General features: G+C 25.8%; 1 protein-coding gene across 6 annotated transcripts in view; it reads right to left on the bottom strand.

Moving 5' to 3' along the window:
• Positions 1–19,406, bottom strand: part of LOC100209743 (regulator of telomere elongation helicase 1) — a 64,950-nt gene that overhangs the window by 40,470 nt on the left and 5,074 nt on the right. For 5 of the 6 annotated variants that reach the window (XR_010642517.1, XR_010642518.1, XM_065813682.1 and 2 more), the window contains exons 3-10: positions 17,825–17,915; positions 17,585–17,666; positions 9,986–10,046; positions 9,702–9,771; positions 9,439–9,523; positions 9,166–9,231; positions 2,859–2,991; positions 620–664 (exon numbers count right to left, since the gene is read on the bottom strand). Coding sequence is in view for 4 of the 6 variants with exons in the window: in XM_065813682.1 (XP_065669754.1) it covers positions 620–664; positions 2,859–2,991; positions 9,166–9,231; positions 9,439–9,523; positions 9,702–9,771; positions 9,986–10,046; positions 17,585–17,666; positions 17,825–17,915 (633 nt within the window). In the remaining 2 variants the exon portion in view is untranslated. Of the gene's footprint in view, positions 1–619; positions 665–2,858; positions 2,992–9,165; positions 9,232–9,438; positions 9,524–9,684; positions 9,772–9,985; positions 10,047–17,584; positions 17,667–17,824; positions 17,916–19,406 lie in introns of all 6 variants that reach the window. The other variant, XM_065813684.1, reaches the window with a different exon arrangement.

The following is a 19,406-nucleotide window of genomic DNA, read 5'->3' as shown; positions in this document are numbered from 1 at the left end:
GAAAAATATATTAAAAAAGTGTTAAGATAACTCGTTACAAAATTTCTAACAATGTTTACAAATTATTAATTTATTTGCAAATGTAAATAATTGAGTAAGTTGATAGGTAGTATTGCAGTCACGCACTTTTTTTGCATCTATGTAATTGAATAAGTATAACTGCTTACGAAATTTTAAAAATATGCAATCCTTAACATAAGCCTTAACTAAAACCTTGTATTTAGACTCAATTTAGCATCATTGGACAACTGTTCTCTGAGACATTCACCCATAATGAATTTGACTTTTCTTATGCACGCATATTCCCAATATTTGCAGCATACTTTTCAAACATATTGTCCATGAAAACATCACACAATTCTAATTTACCTTTGTTGAATTGTGTCAAAGTAAAATAAATTGAGAAAACTTCAAAAAAGTGTATTTTGCTAGATGCTAAAAATTAATTGATTTAATCTTTGCACAGTAAAACTCTTTGCATCACATGATATACTTGAAAGAAAAAAAAAGGACTTCTGGATACCTTGAGTTCAAGTAAAATATTCAAGAGTCTATTACTTTTCTTGGGATCAAGTTTCTAAGATAAAGGTTTAACAATTACAATATAATTTTAACTTACTTTTCATAAGAGAAGCATCTTCAGTAGTAAGATCACCTATTGAAGCTATAAGCAAAATTTTAACTGTTAAATATTTATACAACACATATTCATAAATAATTTATTATATATAGATACATATATATACAGCTGATTCCCGAGAAGTCGAACGCCAGTTAACTCGAACTTTTGTTATCTCAAACTGTTTTGTTAGTCCGTTAAAGCAAGAACATTTGTTTTACTTTGCCAAAATTGAACATTTGTTTAGTCAAGCCATTTCCCTTGGTCTCTTGGAGGTTCGAGTTAACAGGAATTTACTGTGTATGTATGTATGTATGTATGTATGTATGTATGTATGTATGTATGTATGTATGTATGTAAGTATGTATATATATATATATATATATATATATATATATATATATATATATATATATATATATATATATATATATATATATATATAAATATATACATCAGACGGGTTTCTAATATTATCAAAAGAAAAAAAATTAAAAAGTATATCATGTTGGATCTCAAAAGCAGTGAAATTATATAAAAAAATTCATCATTCATTTATAAAAAAATTATTATTTTAAATTTCACTGCCTAAAAACTTACACTTTTGATTAAAAAAAAAATGCATTTTTACAAAAAAAATTTTTATAAAGTAATGATTACTTTTGAAATTTTCATATAATTTCACTTCTTTTAAGATCCAACATGATAAACTTTTGAAAAAAATTTTTTTTATAATATTAGGGACCCATCTGATGTTCAAGGATCTTGAGGGACCCCTAATTATATATTTTTTTTTGAGATTTTTGGGACACCCTAATGTATATATATATATATATATATATATATATATATATATATATATATATATATATAATATATATATATATATATATATATATATATACACACATATATATACATATATATATAAAATAATATATATATATATATACATATATATAAAATAATATATATATAATAATATATATATATATATATATATATATATATATATATATATATATATATATATATATATATATATATTTATATATATATATATATATATATATATTTAATTTAGATTGATGAAACACAGTGTAAAATGAAAAAAGTTTGATAAGCATTCTAAAGTTTTCTACAAATTTATATAATTTATACATTCTTTACTAAGCAATCAAAAAGTGATAACTTTTTATCATACTGGAATATATAGTTGCATCAATAGTAAATAGAGCCACCTTTGAGGTGCAACTGTCAGGACGATCATTAATGTAGATAAAAACCATTATAGGACTAAGGATGGAACCTGATAGTACCCCAGAGACTTATGGAAATGAGGAAAACATGGTAAACTAAGATCTGATAAAATCTGGTACTGCCGCCCAAATTGTTTTCCTAGAACAACCCCTTTTATTTTATCCTAACATGTTTTTAAATTAATTTTATTTATTTAATAATTTAGTTATTAGTAAAAAAAATAAATGACAATATAAAAATGTTACAATACTATCAATCATTTTAATAAAACAACAATATAAAAATACTGTTATACATATGTTATACGTGTACAAATAGCTCTGAGTGAAAAAAAAAAGTGCAGTGTAACTTATTAAAAGTTTTATTACTAAAGTCTTTTTAAACTTGTTATTATAGCGGTCATCAAAATTTTTATATTTAATTTTATTTAAAAAGAAGAGGAGAAATAAATGAACTTTTATAATGTAAGAAGTATGATAATTGGCTTTTATAAAAAGATGTTACATTGTATGAGAGTATTTTTATATTTGTTTCCTAATTGATTATATTATTATATATTTTTGATTATATTATTAGATATTTGATATATGATTATATATAACATTTTTATATTATCGTTTATTAATTTTTTTAATAACTAAATTATTAAATAAATATAAAAAAAAAACAATTAATTAAAAAAAAAATGTTAGGATAAAATAAAAATATTTTTTTAAATGCCAATTTCTTCTGCCTTTTTATTGTTAAAAAAACAAATACTATCCAAAGAATGAAGAAAGAACAATAAAATTTCAGTGGAACTCTCAAAAACTATCATCATGCGGGCTGTACAAGACTATTTAAATGGGCAGCCCCTGTAGTCCACCAAGTCCAATTTAGACAGGCTATTCATAGCCCTGTACTCCATTCACTCCAAGGCTTGAAAAGAAAAATTATTTTACAATATTTTAAAATATTTTGAGAATTTATGATATACCACCTTCATCTAGTGATGTCAGGCCTTCTTCTTCTTTTTGTAACAATATTTCTATACATTGTTGAGAATCTTCAATACAAGATGCAAGATCAAAGGAGCTGAGTTCAAATGAAGCATTATTCTCGCAATGACTTTCCTAAAAAAATAATAATAATAATAAAGATTTATCTAAATCATTAAATTCTTTTTTAAATATTTTTGGTGTTTGTTTGTAACTTGATTATATTGTTTAATGTTTAAATGTAATAAAGAGCAAGAGTTTTTGAAACCCCTTATCGGTTTTAATGACAATCAAGGGTGAAGCTCTTAATACTTTTAAAGAATTTTTTTCTTTTTTTTTAATATTTCACAATTAAATTTTGTGTCAACAACAATATTTAGAAGTAATATTTTTCTTTCTTTTAAATTTTTTATATGTAAATTATGTATCAACAACATAACAGATGTGAGCTTTGAAACACATTTTTATTTATATATGGTTAAAGTTAAGATGCCTGCTAGAACTGTTTGCCTAAACAAAAAAAGTTGCAGAAAATATTATTTTTTATTTATTTAAAAACTAAAAATCTGAAGCAAGTCTATTTATTTCTAATGCCATTTCTAAAGGACGAATTAAATCATCAACCAGACGAAAAAATTTCATTAAAAAAAAAAATTTGAAAAAGTCAAAAAACCATTAAAAGATAATAAAAGTATATTAAAAAAATCACTGTAAAGATAAAAAAAATCACTGTAAAGATAAAAAAAATCACTGTAAAGATAAAAAAAAATCACTGTAAAGATAAAAAAAATCACTGTAAAGATAAAAAAAATCACTGTAAAGATAAAAAAAATCACTGTAAAGATAAAAAAAATCACTGTAAAGATAAAAAAAGATAAAAAGATAAAAGGAATTTAGGAACTAGAAATTGAAAATAGCAAATAAAAACAGCAGTTTTCTTATTTTGAAATGAACAAAGGAAATAATCCACCACGCTTTAGTAGTCTGTATTGTAAAATAAAACAGACATAATTTAAAAAAAAGATCTAATTACTATCTCAGCAGAAAGAAAAGAAAAATTGGCTTAAATGTATTATTAAAAATCCAAAAAGAAGAAAAAGACAAGGATAAAAAACAACAATTATACGAAGTCTTTTCAAATCTTAACTTGGATATAAACAAAATAGAAAAAATTATACTAAAATGTAAAAGTAGTTAGCCTGGTATTATCAAGGTAACTCAATAGTCAATATTATATCAACAACATGTACTACAATGTACAATAGACAGAACACAAACATAAATATGTATGTTTGTGTTATGTCTAAACCCCTGACGCGGTGTTTGCTCAACTGTAAGTTATTACATGCGTCTATGTTCTGCTAAATCTCTGATGTAGCATGAGCTCAGTTGCCAAATTGTAACTCCAACTTTAAAACTTTCACTCACTATAACTTCCAGTATTCTGTTAGATGTAATGTTTTTCCTAATGCATATCCAAAACATCTTGTTCAATGTTTCAAAGTACTGCTTACAGAAAGTAATTTCTTTTAATTAATCCAGTCAGGTCAGTTTAGGATTATCACAATCACCCTGCTAATGGTATCATGTAACCCAGTACTACGCGTATTATGCCCTGCTGTCTTGTAGAGTTTGGTTTTTTTAGGCAAAGGCTGGGAGAAATAAACTCTGACTTGAAATTTCCTTGCCTTGGGGCTCTTGATTGAGTAAAAGCTAGAGATAATGTCTCAATAAAAACACTCATCTTAGGCTGATGTTAACTGAATCCAGCTAAAAATTGCCTATCTTGGAGTTCTTGGTTAAGTAAAGGCTATATATAGTGTCTTGATAAAAATAATTATCTAGGGTAGATGCTAAATGCATCCAGATACTATCTTGTTAAAGGCTTCCTAGGCAAAGTCTTTAGGGATAAGCAGAATAATTGCTGTAAATGTAAATGTTAACCAGCTTCAAACTCCTTTGAGACTTTATGTTAATTAGCAGGACTGAGACAACTGCTTATCTCATTGGTTGAGATGTCATGCTCTATCTATGAATGAGTCAAGTTCTCTTTATATTTAAACTGTAGCCAAAGTAATTGATGGGTACAATCCTTTGATTTACAGAGACTCCAATAGTAACATGGCCTACTTGGGCGTGTACTTACTCATCAATTCACCAATTTGTCGAGAAATCAGGTTTGAATCCTCTGACCATTCTTTCATGTGCTTCCACTTAGCACATCTTCACTCCATCACCTTTTTCTATGTTCTTTATCGTTTTCCTTCTTCTCAAGATTGCACTCTTTTAGGTTGCAATTTTTAAGTCATACAACATACAACTTTTCAAGTTTTCTGTCAACCGTTTACTTGCTCTTTAACTCTATTCTTTGTTTTCTAGTAACTCTTAACTTAATTGTGGTCACTTACAGCCTTGTTAAGAGTGAATTAGAATTAAATAAAATTAAAAACAACCTTATAATTGCAGAAAGAAAGGGTTTAAAATTATTTTTAGGTAAAAAAAAAGTTAAATAAAGCTGAAAAAGATAAGAATTTGCCCTTTAAATATGTTATTAGAAACAACAAGAGCAAACCAAAAATCAAACTGGTTTATTTAAAATCAAAAAAACTCGAATAAATTGCGATGGAAAAAAATACTTCAAATGATTGATTATCATGTTTATACACTAATACAACTTATTTAAGTACAGTGATAAAAATTGTCAATTTCAAAATAAGTTATCACTTATTGAATTTATTAATTTCATGAGAATTTATCCCTTATTGAATTTATTAATTTCAAAACAAATTATCCCTTATTGAATTATTAATTTCATGAGAATTTAGCCCTTATTGAATTTTTTAACTTCACAAGAATTTATCTCTTATTGAATTTATTAAAGGTGCTTATATTTAAAAATTATATATTTAAAAAATGCATCATGTTATGTGGTGATTTTAACTATACATTGATAAATTAGACTAAAGAATATAGCAAAGCTAAAAATGTAACTTACTATCAAGCAAACTTATTCATTAAATATTTAGGCAGTTGTTTTCTGTTTCAAAATATTCTAAAACCAAATTTTCAAATCAAAAAAGTTTCTTGCTACTCACTAAAAACAACAATAGAGTTTTCAACATCAACCATTACTGGTTGAAAATTCTATAATTATTGGTTTCAAAAAGCCATAAACAACCATACAAAAAAAAATATATTTTTTAATAATAATAAATAAAAACAAATGAATAAATATTTTTCTAAAATTGAATGGGATAAGAAATTTTTTAATCTTAATACAAATGAAACTTATAACAAAGGGTTATTAGTCTATCGTGATGCTTGCAATAAATTCATATCAAAACTAAAAATCTATGAAAATTAAAAAACTAAAGACCCAATTTGGATGAATAAAAGAATAAAAAGTAAATGTAAATAAAATATTATGGATCAAATATAGATACAAATTTAAAAGATTATCAGAAGTAAAAGTCTATAAAATACTGAGCAAAGAAAACTCCTTGTGAGAGCAAGTATAAATAAATATTAACAAACTCAAAACACAACCCAAAATCAGTTTATTCATATACCAACAGTTAAACCAAAGCTAAAGATTCTAATAATATGTGATTGCAATGAATGTGAATCACAATTGCAAATATCTTGATGAGTACTTTGTTTTACAAAGCAAGATTCAAATAATTTACCACAAAGGTAAGATTAATCAACATAAGGAACCTTCAAAAACTAAATACTGATAAAGCAATTGGAGCTGATAAAATTCATCCAAAAGTTTAAAAATCTTGATCAATTGAGTTGGCAAAACAATTATCAAAAATATTCAAAAAACTGTTCTTTAACCTCAATAACATGCAAAATAATGGAAAAAATAATAAGAAAAGAAGCAATGATTAATTTGTAAATAAAAACAACTTGATTATTTCTCAACAACCCAGATTTGTTAACAAAAAAGTTAACATTATAAAGCTCTTTACAAATGATAGACAAGTAATCTTGGCGATAAGAGATCAAGAGGACTATATAAATCAAGTGGACAAATTAATGGTTAATTAAAGTTAGCAACAAAAAAACGCAAAATTATGCACTTTGGTAAAAATAATCAAAAACATAGTTATAAATGATTTTATGCTAGTAAAAGCTCAATCAGAAATTGTTCTCAGTATTACCAAAACAAATGATTTAGAGAGCTACATACCCATTAAAAAAATTCATAAGACAATATACAAAAAATTATATAATTCGTTTTTATTCAAAATAAATATATTTGAATAAATTTAAAAGTAGATATTTAAGCCTATTTGTCATAATTATTAGAAAGTGGAAGTTTTGTAAATAAAATATCTAAAAACTAAAATAGTTTTAGAACTTGCAAAAAAAGTTTTTCATTGTGTAGAAGGTGTTGAATCAGAATTGAGCCATAATACAAGAAAGGTCAGAAGATATTGATATTTTTTACTCATTGATGCCATTGGAAATGCTTATAAAAAGTACCTAAAAATGACAACTTTTTGGTAAAAACATCAGTTTTGGTTTAACTTCTGTCATTATGAATAAAAAACTTGGAAATGGTTGCTAAGGGGTTTTCTATGCCTAAAAAATTTATTAGACTTAACAAATGGAGCTTAAATCAGTTAAAGAAGATTCAAAAACTAACATAAAAAACATATTTTTCATAAAATTTCATGTCAATATGGTAACTTTTATAAAAAAATTTATATGACCTCATCTTGAATATGGTGCAGTAATACAGAATCTTTTTAGAAATAGTGAAGTTTATAAAACTGAAAGAATTTATTGAGGCTCAAAAAGTAAATAATTAAGGCTCAAAAAAATGGATAATTAAGGCTTAAAAAAGGATGAACAAGGCTAAAAAATGGATAATCAAAGCTAAAAAAAATGAATACTCGAGAGGTTGTCGTATGAAGGAAGGATATATTTTCTAAAAATCAAAACATTAGAAAAAAAGAGATATTTAAATATTCAAGATATACCAAGGATTTGATAAACATCTACAACCATATCAATAAATTTGTAACAACTGCAAGACGACACAGCATTAAAATTAAAAGAGAGATATTAAACAAAGTTGTAAAGAATGAAACAATAAGACACAACTTTTTCACAAACGGAATGTCTAACGATTGAAACACCTTGCCACAAGATGCAACAAATTCAGATTTAATTGATTCTTTCAAAAACAAGTTCAACTCAATATCAAAATGTAGAAATAAATAAAATAATGAAACTATATAAGCCAACCAAATTTGTAAGTGCAAAAATTTGCTTTTATTAATATTTCTTTGTAAGTCTGGTTAAAATTTGAGGAAAGCCTTTGCAGGTGAGTGGAATCAGACTGTCTTCCTTTTAAATGAAATTTGTGCTTTGAATTTATTTATTATGTCTATAGTTTTTTTTTTGAAATATAAATTTGTAAAGTTCTAATTAAAAGATTTGATTAAAAGATTAACAAAAAATTTTCAAATTAACAGTAAAAATAATATAAAAAACATGTGGCAAGTCAAAATTTTTATTATTGTATGCAATACGTTAGCATCATATATACATCAGCATAAACTCTATATTGCAACATTTGATATTATAAAAATAAAATATTATTTGTTATTACAGTTTGAGGTTTATTTTTAATTAATAATAAATTATGTGCATTATAATGACACAATTAGTAATGATATTAAAGTAATGACACAAAAACATTTTATTATCAAAAATAAACACCAAAAACTTTTTTTTTTAAAGGTTTGAAAAAATTTTTTTTTGTTTGAAATCATAAATTAAATTAAATTAATTTAATTTGCAATTTTAATATAAATTTTAATTCAAAATAAAAAAGTTTATTTATGTATCATTTCACTTGCAAGCTGCAACTTATCTGCATAAGATTTACCCTGAACAACAACAATTAAGATTTAGCCTGAACAACAATTAAGATTTAGCCTGGAAACCATAAAAACCTTAATAAAGTCCAGTAAAAAAAAGAAGATATACTAAACCTGAGGATATTTGTAAAAATTATTGAATCTGTTTTTAATGGTGTGATAAATAACTTTTTTTTCTCTCTGTTTAATTTTTATATTTCGTGATACTTGTATAGATAAAACATAATGAATGAATGATGTGCAACCATAAAATACTTTTTTACAAATTATAAGATTTGATTTAGTTATTTGATTTTTTTTTTTAATAACTTTATTCGATTTGAATTTGTTTTAATTAATTAAAATAAAGTTGAATTCTAAATTCAGCCATGTTATAGGAAAAAATGTCACACCCAGATAAGCAAAATCTCACCAAATTGTGAGCTTCATCCAAAAGCACAATTGTGTTTGTTAGGTCAACTCCATGAACACTTCTTGCCTAAAAAAATAAACGGAATTATCAGAAATATTTAGAAAACCCATAAATGACAAATTAATAAAAATAAGAATTTATTTAAAAACATAAGATTCAAAAACTAGAAGTACAAAATCAACTTTTAAGCAGCGAAATCAAATAAACATTTGACAAATAAACAGTTTCAAATTTAAAGTGATATAATACTGACAGAAAATCCTAAACTTTTACCTTGAAGTCTAATACATAGTTGTATGGCATAAAAAGTAAATCAGCTTCCTTTCTTAACTCTCTAGCCATATAATAAGGACAAAACCTAAAACATAAAATATTGATAAATTATTTAACTACTGATTATCAAATTCTAATTGCATTTAATGATATAAAAAAGGTTTTACAGAACTTTATTTATGAAACATCAGAATAAGATATTCTTAATTTTTTTATTTAATCTCTTTCTTAATTTATTAAACTTACAGAAAAACTATAATTACTTCTTTTCAGTTCCAATTGAAACAAGATCTTCAATGTCCAACATACCTGGAGGCACCTTATCTTTGCTTGCTGAATTGGTAAAAAAAAAATCGAATTGACGCAACTTACAAGTTTAAGTTTAAAATCAAAAATTAAAAAAGAAAAAAGAAAAGATTAATTAAAAAGATAGTAATAGATAATTATTAAAAATATTACAAATAATAAAAATTAAAAATAGGTAGAAGATAATGAAATTAATTCTTTTGAAAAATAATAACAAAATAAATAACTTATTTAAACAAACCTTCTAAATTGTTGTAGAAAAAGCACTGTTTACCAGCAACTTTGATGCGACACATATGTACCTTAAAGATGTTTAACAATAGAAAACAAATTCGACTTATTTACAATTAAAATCTGCACATATTATGTTAGAGCATTTAATACTTAAACAGTTATTATATTATTTGAAAGCAATATAATCATACAAAGACTATCATTAAAGCCTTATGCATTGAATCTAATTAAAAAAAATCGTCATTTTGCAAAAAAACTATTTTGATATATATTTGTAATTTCTCAATTCAACTGATAAATCAAACAAAATTATGCAAAATGCAAAATTATACAAAATGATTTATGTCTTAAATGATTAGAGTAAACAATGAATTTATAAACAAAATTGTCTGATTAAAAGTAAATTAAACATAATTCTCATCAAAGAATTTGAAAAGAATTATGTTTAACTTAATATAAATTAAAAAACTATAAATTAAATGTTTGAATTCATAACTACAGCTTGCACAGCTCAATTTAACAACTGTAGCTTGCGCGGTTCAATTTACTGACATTAAAATCTATGTGCTTTTATTTTTTATCTTTTCTAGCCGAATAAAAACCAAACAAACTAAAAAAATTAGAGTGTAATTATGAAATTTTGCTAGCATATAAACTTTCATAAAAGTTTGATTACAACTTATTTATTTTTATAACATGTTTTTATAAAAATCCCTTTCAATTTTTATTATCAAAATACTTGGTTATTCCATATGAAATCACCTAGTTTTTCAAAAGTGCCCCAGATTACCACCTCAAATTTGCTTCAAATTTTGACCACCCACAGCTTTTATGAAAAAAACACAATCCTGAAAATTTTTGAACGGTTTGGTTGACCAAACCGTTCAAAAGTTATAATTGAATTAATATTGACCAAAATCTGAAAATTTGAGTATCTGGAGCTTACAGTAGATTTTTTTGATTTTTACTAGATCATAGCTTTTTAAATAAAATAGATGATCACCTGAAATTTTTTAGGGTAATAGTTTTTCACCTAAATTATCTAATTTTGTAAGTGTTTTTGACTGATTTTAAACAGTTTTTGAGTTCTTGTACCTCAAAGTTGCTAAATAACACAATATTAGAAAAAATTATGGAAACTTAAATGTGCTACAGTCCAATACCAACAGACAAGCTGAGCCAATTTTTTGTTGCTTTTGTGTACTTAGAGTAACCACTTGTGGAAAAAATTAAAGTTATGTGTTAAAAGTTATTTTAGCACTTGCAGCAGCCTGTTAAAATTTCACTTTTTTAAAAAAATGCAATAAATTACAGTAACTTTGTAGGCATAGAAAGTTGCGTAGACAGTTAAAATAAATTATGAAACTTTTTACTGGCAAAGTTCTATATATAGACAATCACCAAAAAAAAATTAAAGGCCTATACTCTATCTTATCACATGATTGTAGCCCTATGACTTATGTGTATATTTTATTTTTTCCTTAAATAAATATAATCAGTTTTTCATAAAATAAAATTATCAGTGTCTTAACCTAATTTATTTGATGTGATTTTATAATATATATTTGTTAAATTTTATGCATATAATATAATTATAATAATATTTTCACATGGTTATAATTTGAGTGTAAAATACTTCAATTGCTTCAAGACTTTGTATTAAAATCTAAATCTGCGCAGTATTTTCTGGATTTTATTATTTTAGTTTTTAATATTGCAAGAACCAAAAAGTTAAAGTTTGTGTATGCAGAAATAGTTATATGTAGAAATAGTTTATTGGTTGCATTTTAGACAGTTTTAATCGCATTTATACTTGAGATTTCATTTTTACAATTTTATTACTTTTTTATATTAAAAATATAAAAAAGTTTATTTTTAGATAATGTTACATGTTTAACTTTAATATTTTTAGATTAGTAAAAAATGTCAGAGAAATGTTGTGTGGGAAGAGTTTTAAATAAATATTGTGATAAAATGTCATATTGCAAAATGGTAAGAAGAATAAGACTAAAATATACTGATATTGAAGTTTCAATGCAAAGGATAGAATACACTTTCGAACCAAATGAGGAGATATGTATTTACCATGAAAAGGCCTATATTTCTAGATATGAAGCACTTCAAAAATACTGTTGTGATCTATTTAAAGTCCACAAGAAAAAACTATCAAGGGATTGTGTAAAGTTAACATATCAATAGCAAATCAACTTAAGATCAAACCTAGTCAAAAAGTTTTTACTAACTGTATGAATGAATTCAAACTTGAAAAAATTACAGAAAGTAGTCAAGATGAAGCCGCTGAGGAAGATTTGAGTTGTTCAGACCTTGATGAGACAATTCTTAATAAGAGTGTGTCTTTATTGGAAATATCTTCACTCAAAAATGTAAGAAGACGCGAAAAATTAGGATATGGAAAGCAAAAATTAAAAAATTTGCAACAAGTATGACAAACCTAGTAGTGTCAGCATTGGATATAGACCCAAAAGATAAATTATCGGAAAAAGAGCAAAAATGTATAAACTGTAATGATTTAGACCAACTGTTAGATGCAATAAAAAATAAAATAAAAATAAGTTTGAAGGAAGAAAAAGTTCAACTACTAACACTAACTTCTGATAGTTGGTAAATTGAAAAAACTTGAAAACATTTTTAGAACATCTTTAAAAAAGCTCGAAAATTGAAAAAATGAAAAAGGAATACTTGCTAAACCTGAGGCTAAAAAAGGACAGGCTTAGGAAGATATTGTTAAACAAAAAGTCATTGAAATTTATGAATCCAAAGAGTTCACAAAACAATGTCCAGGAAAAAAAGACTTTGTTTCTGTGCGTATAAGTAATGTAGAAGTTCATAAACAAAAACGTTTAATATTATTTCAATTAAAGGAACTTTTTCTTGAGTTTAAGAAGTTATACCCTAAACACAAAGTTGGATTCAGCAAGTTCTGTGAACTAAGACCAAAGTGTTGCATTACAGTTGGCAGTAGTGGAAGTAGCTCAGTTTGCGTATGTTTTTATCATCAAAAAACTAAATTGATTTGCACTGCTTTATTAAAGGGCCATTTAATATATTACAAAGATTTGATGAAAGTATGTGTTTGAAATATATATGGTCGAAACTGCATGTTCCATCTATGTTCCAATTCCCCTGGTAAAGTAAATTTAAAGACTTACTTGGAAAATGTGTTTGAAAATAATAATTTTGATTTTGATGATCATATTATATACAAATAATGGGTGTCAAAACAAGCATTATTGAGTTTATTGAAACTCTAAGTGAAACTTTGTATGATCTTTGTCACCACCACTTTATCAAAGAAGCACAATCTTCCTACTTATCAGAGGCAAAAAGAACATTAAATCAACACATGTACCATCTTGAAGATCACAATATAAATGCTGAGCACCACTTCTTTGCTACATCCCATGGCAAAAGTCTATGTGATGGAATAGGAGGAACTATAAAAAAAGAAGCGACAAAAGCAAGTCTACGAGCAACAAATTGATTGGTTGGGTTCCAATTGATTGAATCTCACACAAAATGAACTGTTTACATGGGCTGAAAAAAACATTAAAGGTGTTAAATTATTTTACATTTCAAGTGATAATATCAATAATCATGAAACTTATTTTAGCCTAAAAAAACGATATGAAGAGATAAGCACAGTCCCAGGCTTAAGAAGCTATCACAGTTTTTACCAGGTGGAGAGAAATTATTTTTATGGAGAATATTTAGCAATGCTGTCTATGATACCCATTTGCTGAATAATATTAACTTGGCAAAAAAAGATCCTTCGAACTTTCAACCTGGTAAATACATTGCATGCTTTTACGATGATGGTACATAGGGCTTGTACTTGAGATTTGTAGTGTAAACCAAGATATTAATGTAAAATTCATACATAGAAATAAATTAAATTTAAAATGGACTAATGATGCACAATCAAGTCAATGTTGGGCTCCATTTGACAAAGTTATATGTCAAATAAGTGCCTCATCCATTAAGGGTAGAAGTGCTCATGACTAGAAACTTGCTAATAATGATTATGAAAGTATTATGAGTTAATTAAATCAGATATAAAGAAAGTAGTGTACTTGTGTTTCATGTGTATATAAACTTCTTCTTTCAGCATTTTTTATTTTTTTCGAAGTATAATATAATTTGCGCTAACTGGTATCTTTTTAAACTAAAAAAGCATTGCACTCAAAATGCTAAAATCATGTGATAAGATAGAGTATAGGTCTTTAATTTTTTTTTGGTGATTGTCTATATATAGAACTTTGCCAGTAAAAAGTTTCATAATTTATTTTAACTGTCTACGCAACTTTCTATGCCTACAAAGTTACTGTAATTTATTGCATTTTTTTAAAAAAGTGAAATTTTAACAGGCTGCTGCAAGTGCTAAAATAACTTTTAACACATAACTTTAATTTTTTCCACAAGTGGTTACTCTAAGTACACAAAAGCAACAAAAAATTGGCTCAGCTTGTCTGTTGGTATTGGACTGTAGCACATTTAAGTTTCCATAATTTTTTCTAATATTGTGTTATTTAGCAACTTTGAGGTACAAGAACTCAAAAACTGTTTAAAATCAGTCAAAAACACTTACAAAATTAGATAATTTAGGTGAAAAACTATTACCCTAAAAAATTTCAGGTGATCATCTATTTTATTTAAAAAGCTATGATCTAGTAAAAATCAAAAAAATCTACTGTAAGCTCCAGATACTCAAATTTTCAGATTTTGGTCAATATTAATTCAATTATAACTTTTGAACGGTTTGGTCAACCAAACCGTTCAAAAATTTTCAGGATTGTATTTTTTTCATAAAAGCTGTGGGTGGTCAAAATTTGAAGCAAATTTGAGGTGGTACCCTAGGGACCAATAGGTGATTTGATATGGAATGACCCACTTGGCTCCATAAAGTTTCATGTTTTTTGAACAGCTTAGATTTAAAAATATGTTTAAAAATGAAAATCACAGCAAAACCATATTCGGCAATCAAACCAAAACCTCATCTTTATTTGTGTTAATAAAAATTGCTAATTTTTCAGAAAGTCAGAAGGAAAATGTAACTTTCATTTAGGAAATCTGGTTACTTTATTTAAGACTTTTTCAAATTAAAAGTAATAATTTTAAAAAAGAAAATTAATTTTCAATTTTTTTGCTAGAGTTTTCTAATGTTCATTTTAAATTTGAGTGTTACATTTTAATCAAAATGTTGTTTTTTATTTTAATCAAAATGTTGTTTTTTATTTTAATCAAAATATTATATTTTTTCTATTCGGACATTTAAAAAAAAATGAAAGCCTTACAAGTTAACACATTTTATTAAATAAATCACATCTAAGGTGGCATTGTTCACTGATGATACTATGATTTACTCTTGTCATGATAAGAAGCCAACACTCTCTGATTGCTTTGAGGGGACATTTGAGCTTGAAAAAGATCTCACTTTTGCTACAGCATGGGGTTCTCAGTGGCTGGTGAACTTTAACTCAGATAAAAATCAATTTTTTTCAGCTAATCGTTATTGCAATAATCTAGATCTTCCTATATTTATGAATGGTAATGTACTCGATGAGTCATCTAACCTTCATCTTCTAGGATTAACTCTTACTTTCCGGTCTTTCTTGGAAACCATATATAAAATCAATTGCAAAATTAGCATCTGCTAAGGTTGCATCTCTTTATCGTGCTTGACACTTTCTTACTCCGGACTCTATTCTTTATCTCTATAAATCTCAAACCCATCTTTGTATGGAAAACTGTTGCCATTATCACAATATCTTAATGTTGCTTCTCTTTCTCTCTTTTATAAATACTATAATGGGACTGCTTAAAAAGCTTGCATCTCTTGTGCCATCTACTAAAATTTATTCTTGTGTTACTCATCATTCAATTAATTCTCATCCATTTACTGTGACTGTTCCTAAGTGCTCTGAGAAATCTTATTTGTCTAGTTTTTTCCCTCAAACATCAGTTCTTTGGAATTCGCTTCCTTATTCTTGCTTTCCTGATTCATATAATTTGCAATCTTTTAAGTTGTCTGTAAATCATTATCTTGCTCTAAAGTTTCATCTTTTCTCTTCCAGTAACTTCCAACTCTATTAGTGGTTGCTTGCAGTCTTGTTGGAAGTGATGCGGTAGTTGTGTAGTGGTAGAGCGCTCGCTTCATAAGCGAAAGGTTCCGAGTTTGATTCCCACCACGTCCCTGGTAGTACCACGCTTAACTTGTTTCTCCGCACAGCGACCTTGTTTGTCAAGCTTCGTGTTTCGGAGTTATAGAGTTGAGAGAGGGTTATAACCACAAGTAGCCTCCTCATCTGTAGTGGCCTTCTCGGCTATAGGGAGGTGAATTATAAAAAAAAAAAAAAAAAAAAAAAGTGAAGATGTTGAAAAAAAATAAAATCTTTAATGTGCGTCACATGTGATAGCCAAACTTGCTTTATGGAATGGTGAAGATATGGGCCATGTATGATAATTGTATTTATAATATTTAAGAGGTATATATATTATAGTCACATGTGGAAAATATGTGGCTGCCACCTAAGTGTTAAAGTACTATAGCTATACTTAGCCCATTTAAACGCCATCCTGTAAATTGAGCGTGGCTATAATTTAATGACACATGTGGCCCACATCAAGTTTACTTGAAGGGAAAACACTCAAGGTAAAAATGCATAAATCATCCCAGGAATCTTAAAAGTTATAAAATACACTAAAAGGATCCTTTAACACTCTGAATAATTTCTATTATTTTTAAAAATGTAACTTTGCAATAAGAAATTTTCAATTAACTATTTTAAAAACTTTCTAACCCAAGCATATGTTCACTGAAAAGGCTTAAACACAGCAGCTATTATAAACATATTTTTAAACAAATTAACTCTCATAGAAAAAAATCATTTAGAAAAACCACATATAAACTGTAATAGAAAATTAATTAGTAATTAATGTGGCAACAAGTAATATGTGGTATGCAACAAATAATGTGGTATAGAATAATCACAGTTATTATAAGATTTATTAGTATTATTTAATAAGAACATTTCAATAATAAAATTCACTAAATAAAAAAGGTTTAATAATGATAGGAGATTGCTATCATTTGTTTGATTTAAACATAAACCATCAAATTCAAGCCAAAATGCTTTTACACTAGTTTGAAAAACCAAACAGTTTGAATTAATATATCAAAGCTTAAGCGTTGCTCCTAGCAGCTCCCTATTTGAATATTTCAGTATGATGTTAGATTGCCAACCTAAGTACATTGTCAACTGTATATTATATATATATGTATATATATATATATATATATATATATATATATATATATTTATATATATATACATATATATATATATATATATATATATATATATATATATATATATATATATATATATATATACATATATATACATATATATATACATATATATATATATATATATATATATATACATATATATATATATACCCTTTAAATCATTTTTTAATAAAAAATAACAAATAAAAACTATAAAAAACATGCCTGTTAATGAGTTTTAAATATTGTAACTTTAAACTATGAAAATATCAATAACAACTTTTAACGCTCTTATACCTTTCCATTATTATTTTCTTCTCTCATAACTTCCGAGTTTATACACATCTGTTCACGAGAACCTAACACGCAAATCTTTGGCCTATAAGAAAACATAAAAAGTGCATTTAAATTACTACAAAAACAAGGGTTGTTATAAGGATGCAATTTACTGTGTTCATATAAAAATGAAATTTAAAAAAAAAGAAAAATGCTTTTTAAATTGTGTTCAATATATGTTGTATACAAAGTCTCACTTACACATAACGAGTATTTTTTAACTCATTCACACATTGTGTTATTTGTGAATGTGTCCTAGAAGCATAAATAATTTTGGGGACATCCAAAAAACCTAAACATAAAACAATTCTATTTATAAGTAAATAAAATGAAGTTGTTAAAAAGTTATATAATTATGAATAAACTTATTACCAATTATAATTAGTACTAAGTTTCCACATAACTACATTAGGAACTTTAAAAAACTTTGCAACCTTTGTATAAATATAATTGTGTTTATACAAAAAGTTGCAAAGATTTTTAAATTTTCATACTTCTAACTTAAAATAATTTTACTGGTTACAGATACTTTAAACTTTGCAAAAATATTTGAGAACATTTAATAAAATTCTGTGCAAAAAATTTAAAAAGTTATAAGAACAAAAGCTGTATATTTTTCAGCGAGTCTTTTAAACTTTAGTATAACTAAGTAATAGTTTTGATTCAATTCTTTTGCTTTCATTAGTAATTTTTTTTTTATGTCTGCATATATCTTCAGCCATTTTGATTCTCAATACTTTGAGTTACAAGTGATGTAACTAAACAAACTAACTGTAATTTTGTCACTTCTTAAGGTACGCCATACCTATAAAAGATCGTTTTAAAATCCTATATATGTGTGTTTCTGTGTGCGTGTGTATATTTATTTAGCAAAACTTTTTTTTTTTTCACCCTTTAGCTGTGCAATTTGCTTTAATCTTATAATCTGAAGTATTTGTATTTTTTTATATCTTTATATGACAGCATAATGATTCTTGTAGTTATTTCTAGTATTCTTATTTTTTAGTAAAGTTACATTGCTATTTTTAGGCTAATTTATCTACTCATTTTTTCTCTAAACACATAAATTGGTATCTATTGGTATAATACACATAGGTAGCAAATCAGTGGTAGCTTAGTAATAGTTTCTTATCAAATATTTTTAACACAGGTTGCAAATTTGATTGATAAAGCCATTGCATATTCATTACTATGTGTACTAAATGTCGGTGCAGATGGCTGTTGTATAATGTAGTGTTAAAGACCTAAGAAAATGATTAACATAATAGTTTTAAAATGTGTTTCTAATATTAATATAGGTTTTTACATCTGAAACAAACTCTTTCAATGTCAAGAGTTATTCTTCACTTATAAAATTGATCGCACTATTGTTTTTAAAGCATTAGCACACTTATTACATTACTATTGTTATATTGCAACTTGTATTAAACTCTTATTTACATCCGTTCAAACTTGTGTCAGTTTAGCAATTTTATGCCTATCCAAATTAAAATAGTTTTATAATGCAACAAAATAACAAATTCAAAACAAAAAAACTTGCACTCATCTAATTTTTGAAAAACACTTCATTTTGCACTAATTTTGAAAAACCATTTCAAAAATGTTAGCTAATTAGTGTTTCACAAGTCTCTAATTAGTGTAAATTTTGTCCTTAAGCCAAGGTCAAGTCAAAAATCAAGATATTTAATTATCAAGCTCAACAAAAATCAAATAAAGTCTTTAACCCCTCAATCTTCAGTCCCTAATTCCTGATACAAAAACAGTTTTTCTTTCACACCAACCA

Source organism: Hydra vulgaris, chromosome 12 (genome assembly GCF_038396675.1).
Source record: "Hydra vulgaris chromosome 12, alternate assembly HydraT2T_AEP".
NCBI classification, from domain to species: Eukaryota; Metazoa; Cnidaria; class Hydrozoa; order Anthoathecata; family Hydridae; genus Hydra; species Hydra vulgaris.
This window is presented reverse-complemented; position numbering and strand designations above follow the sequence as displayed.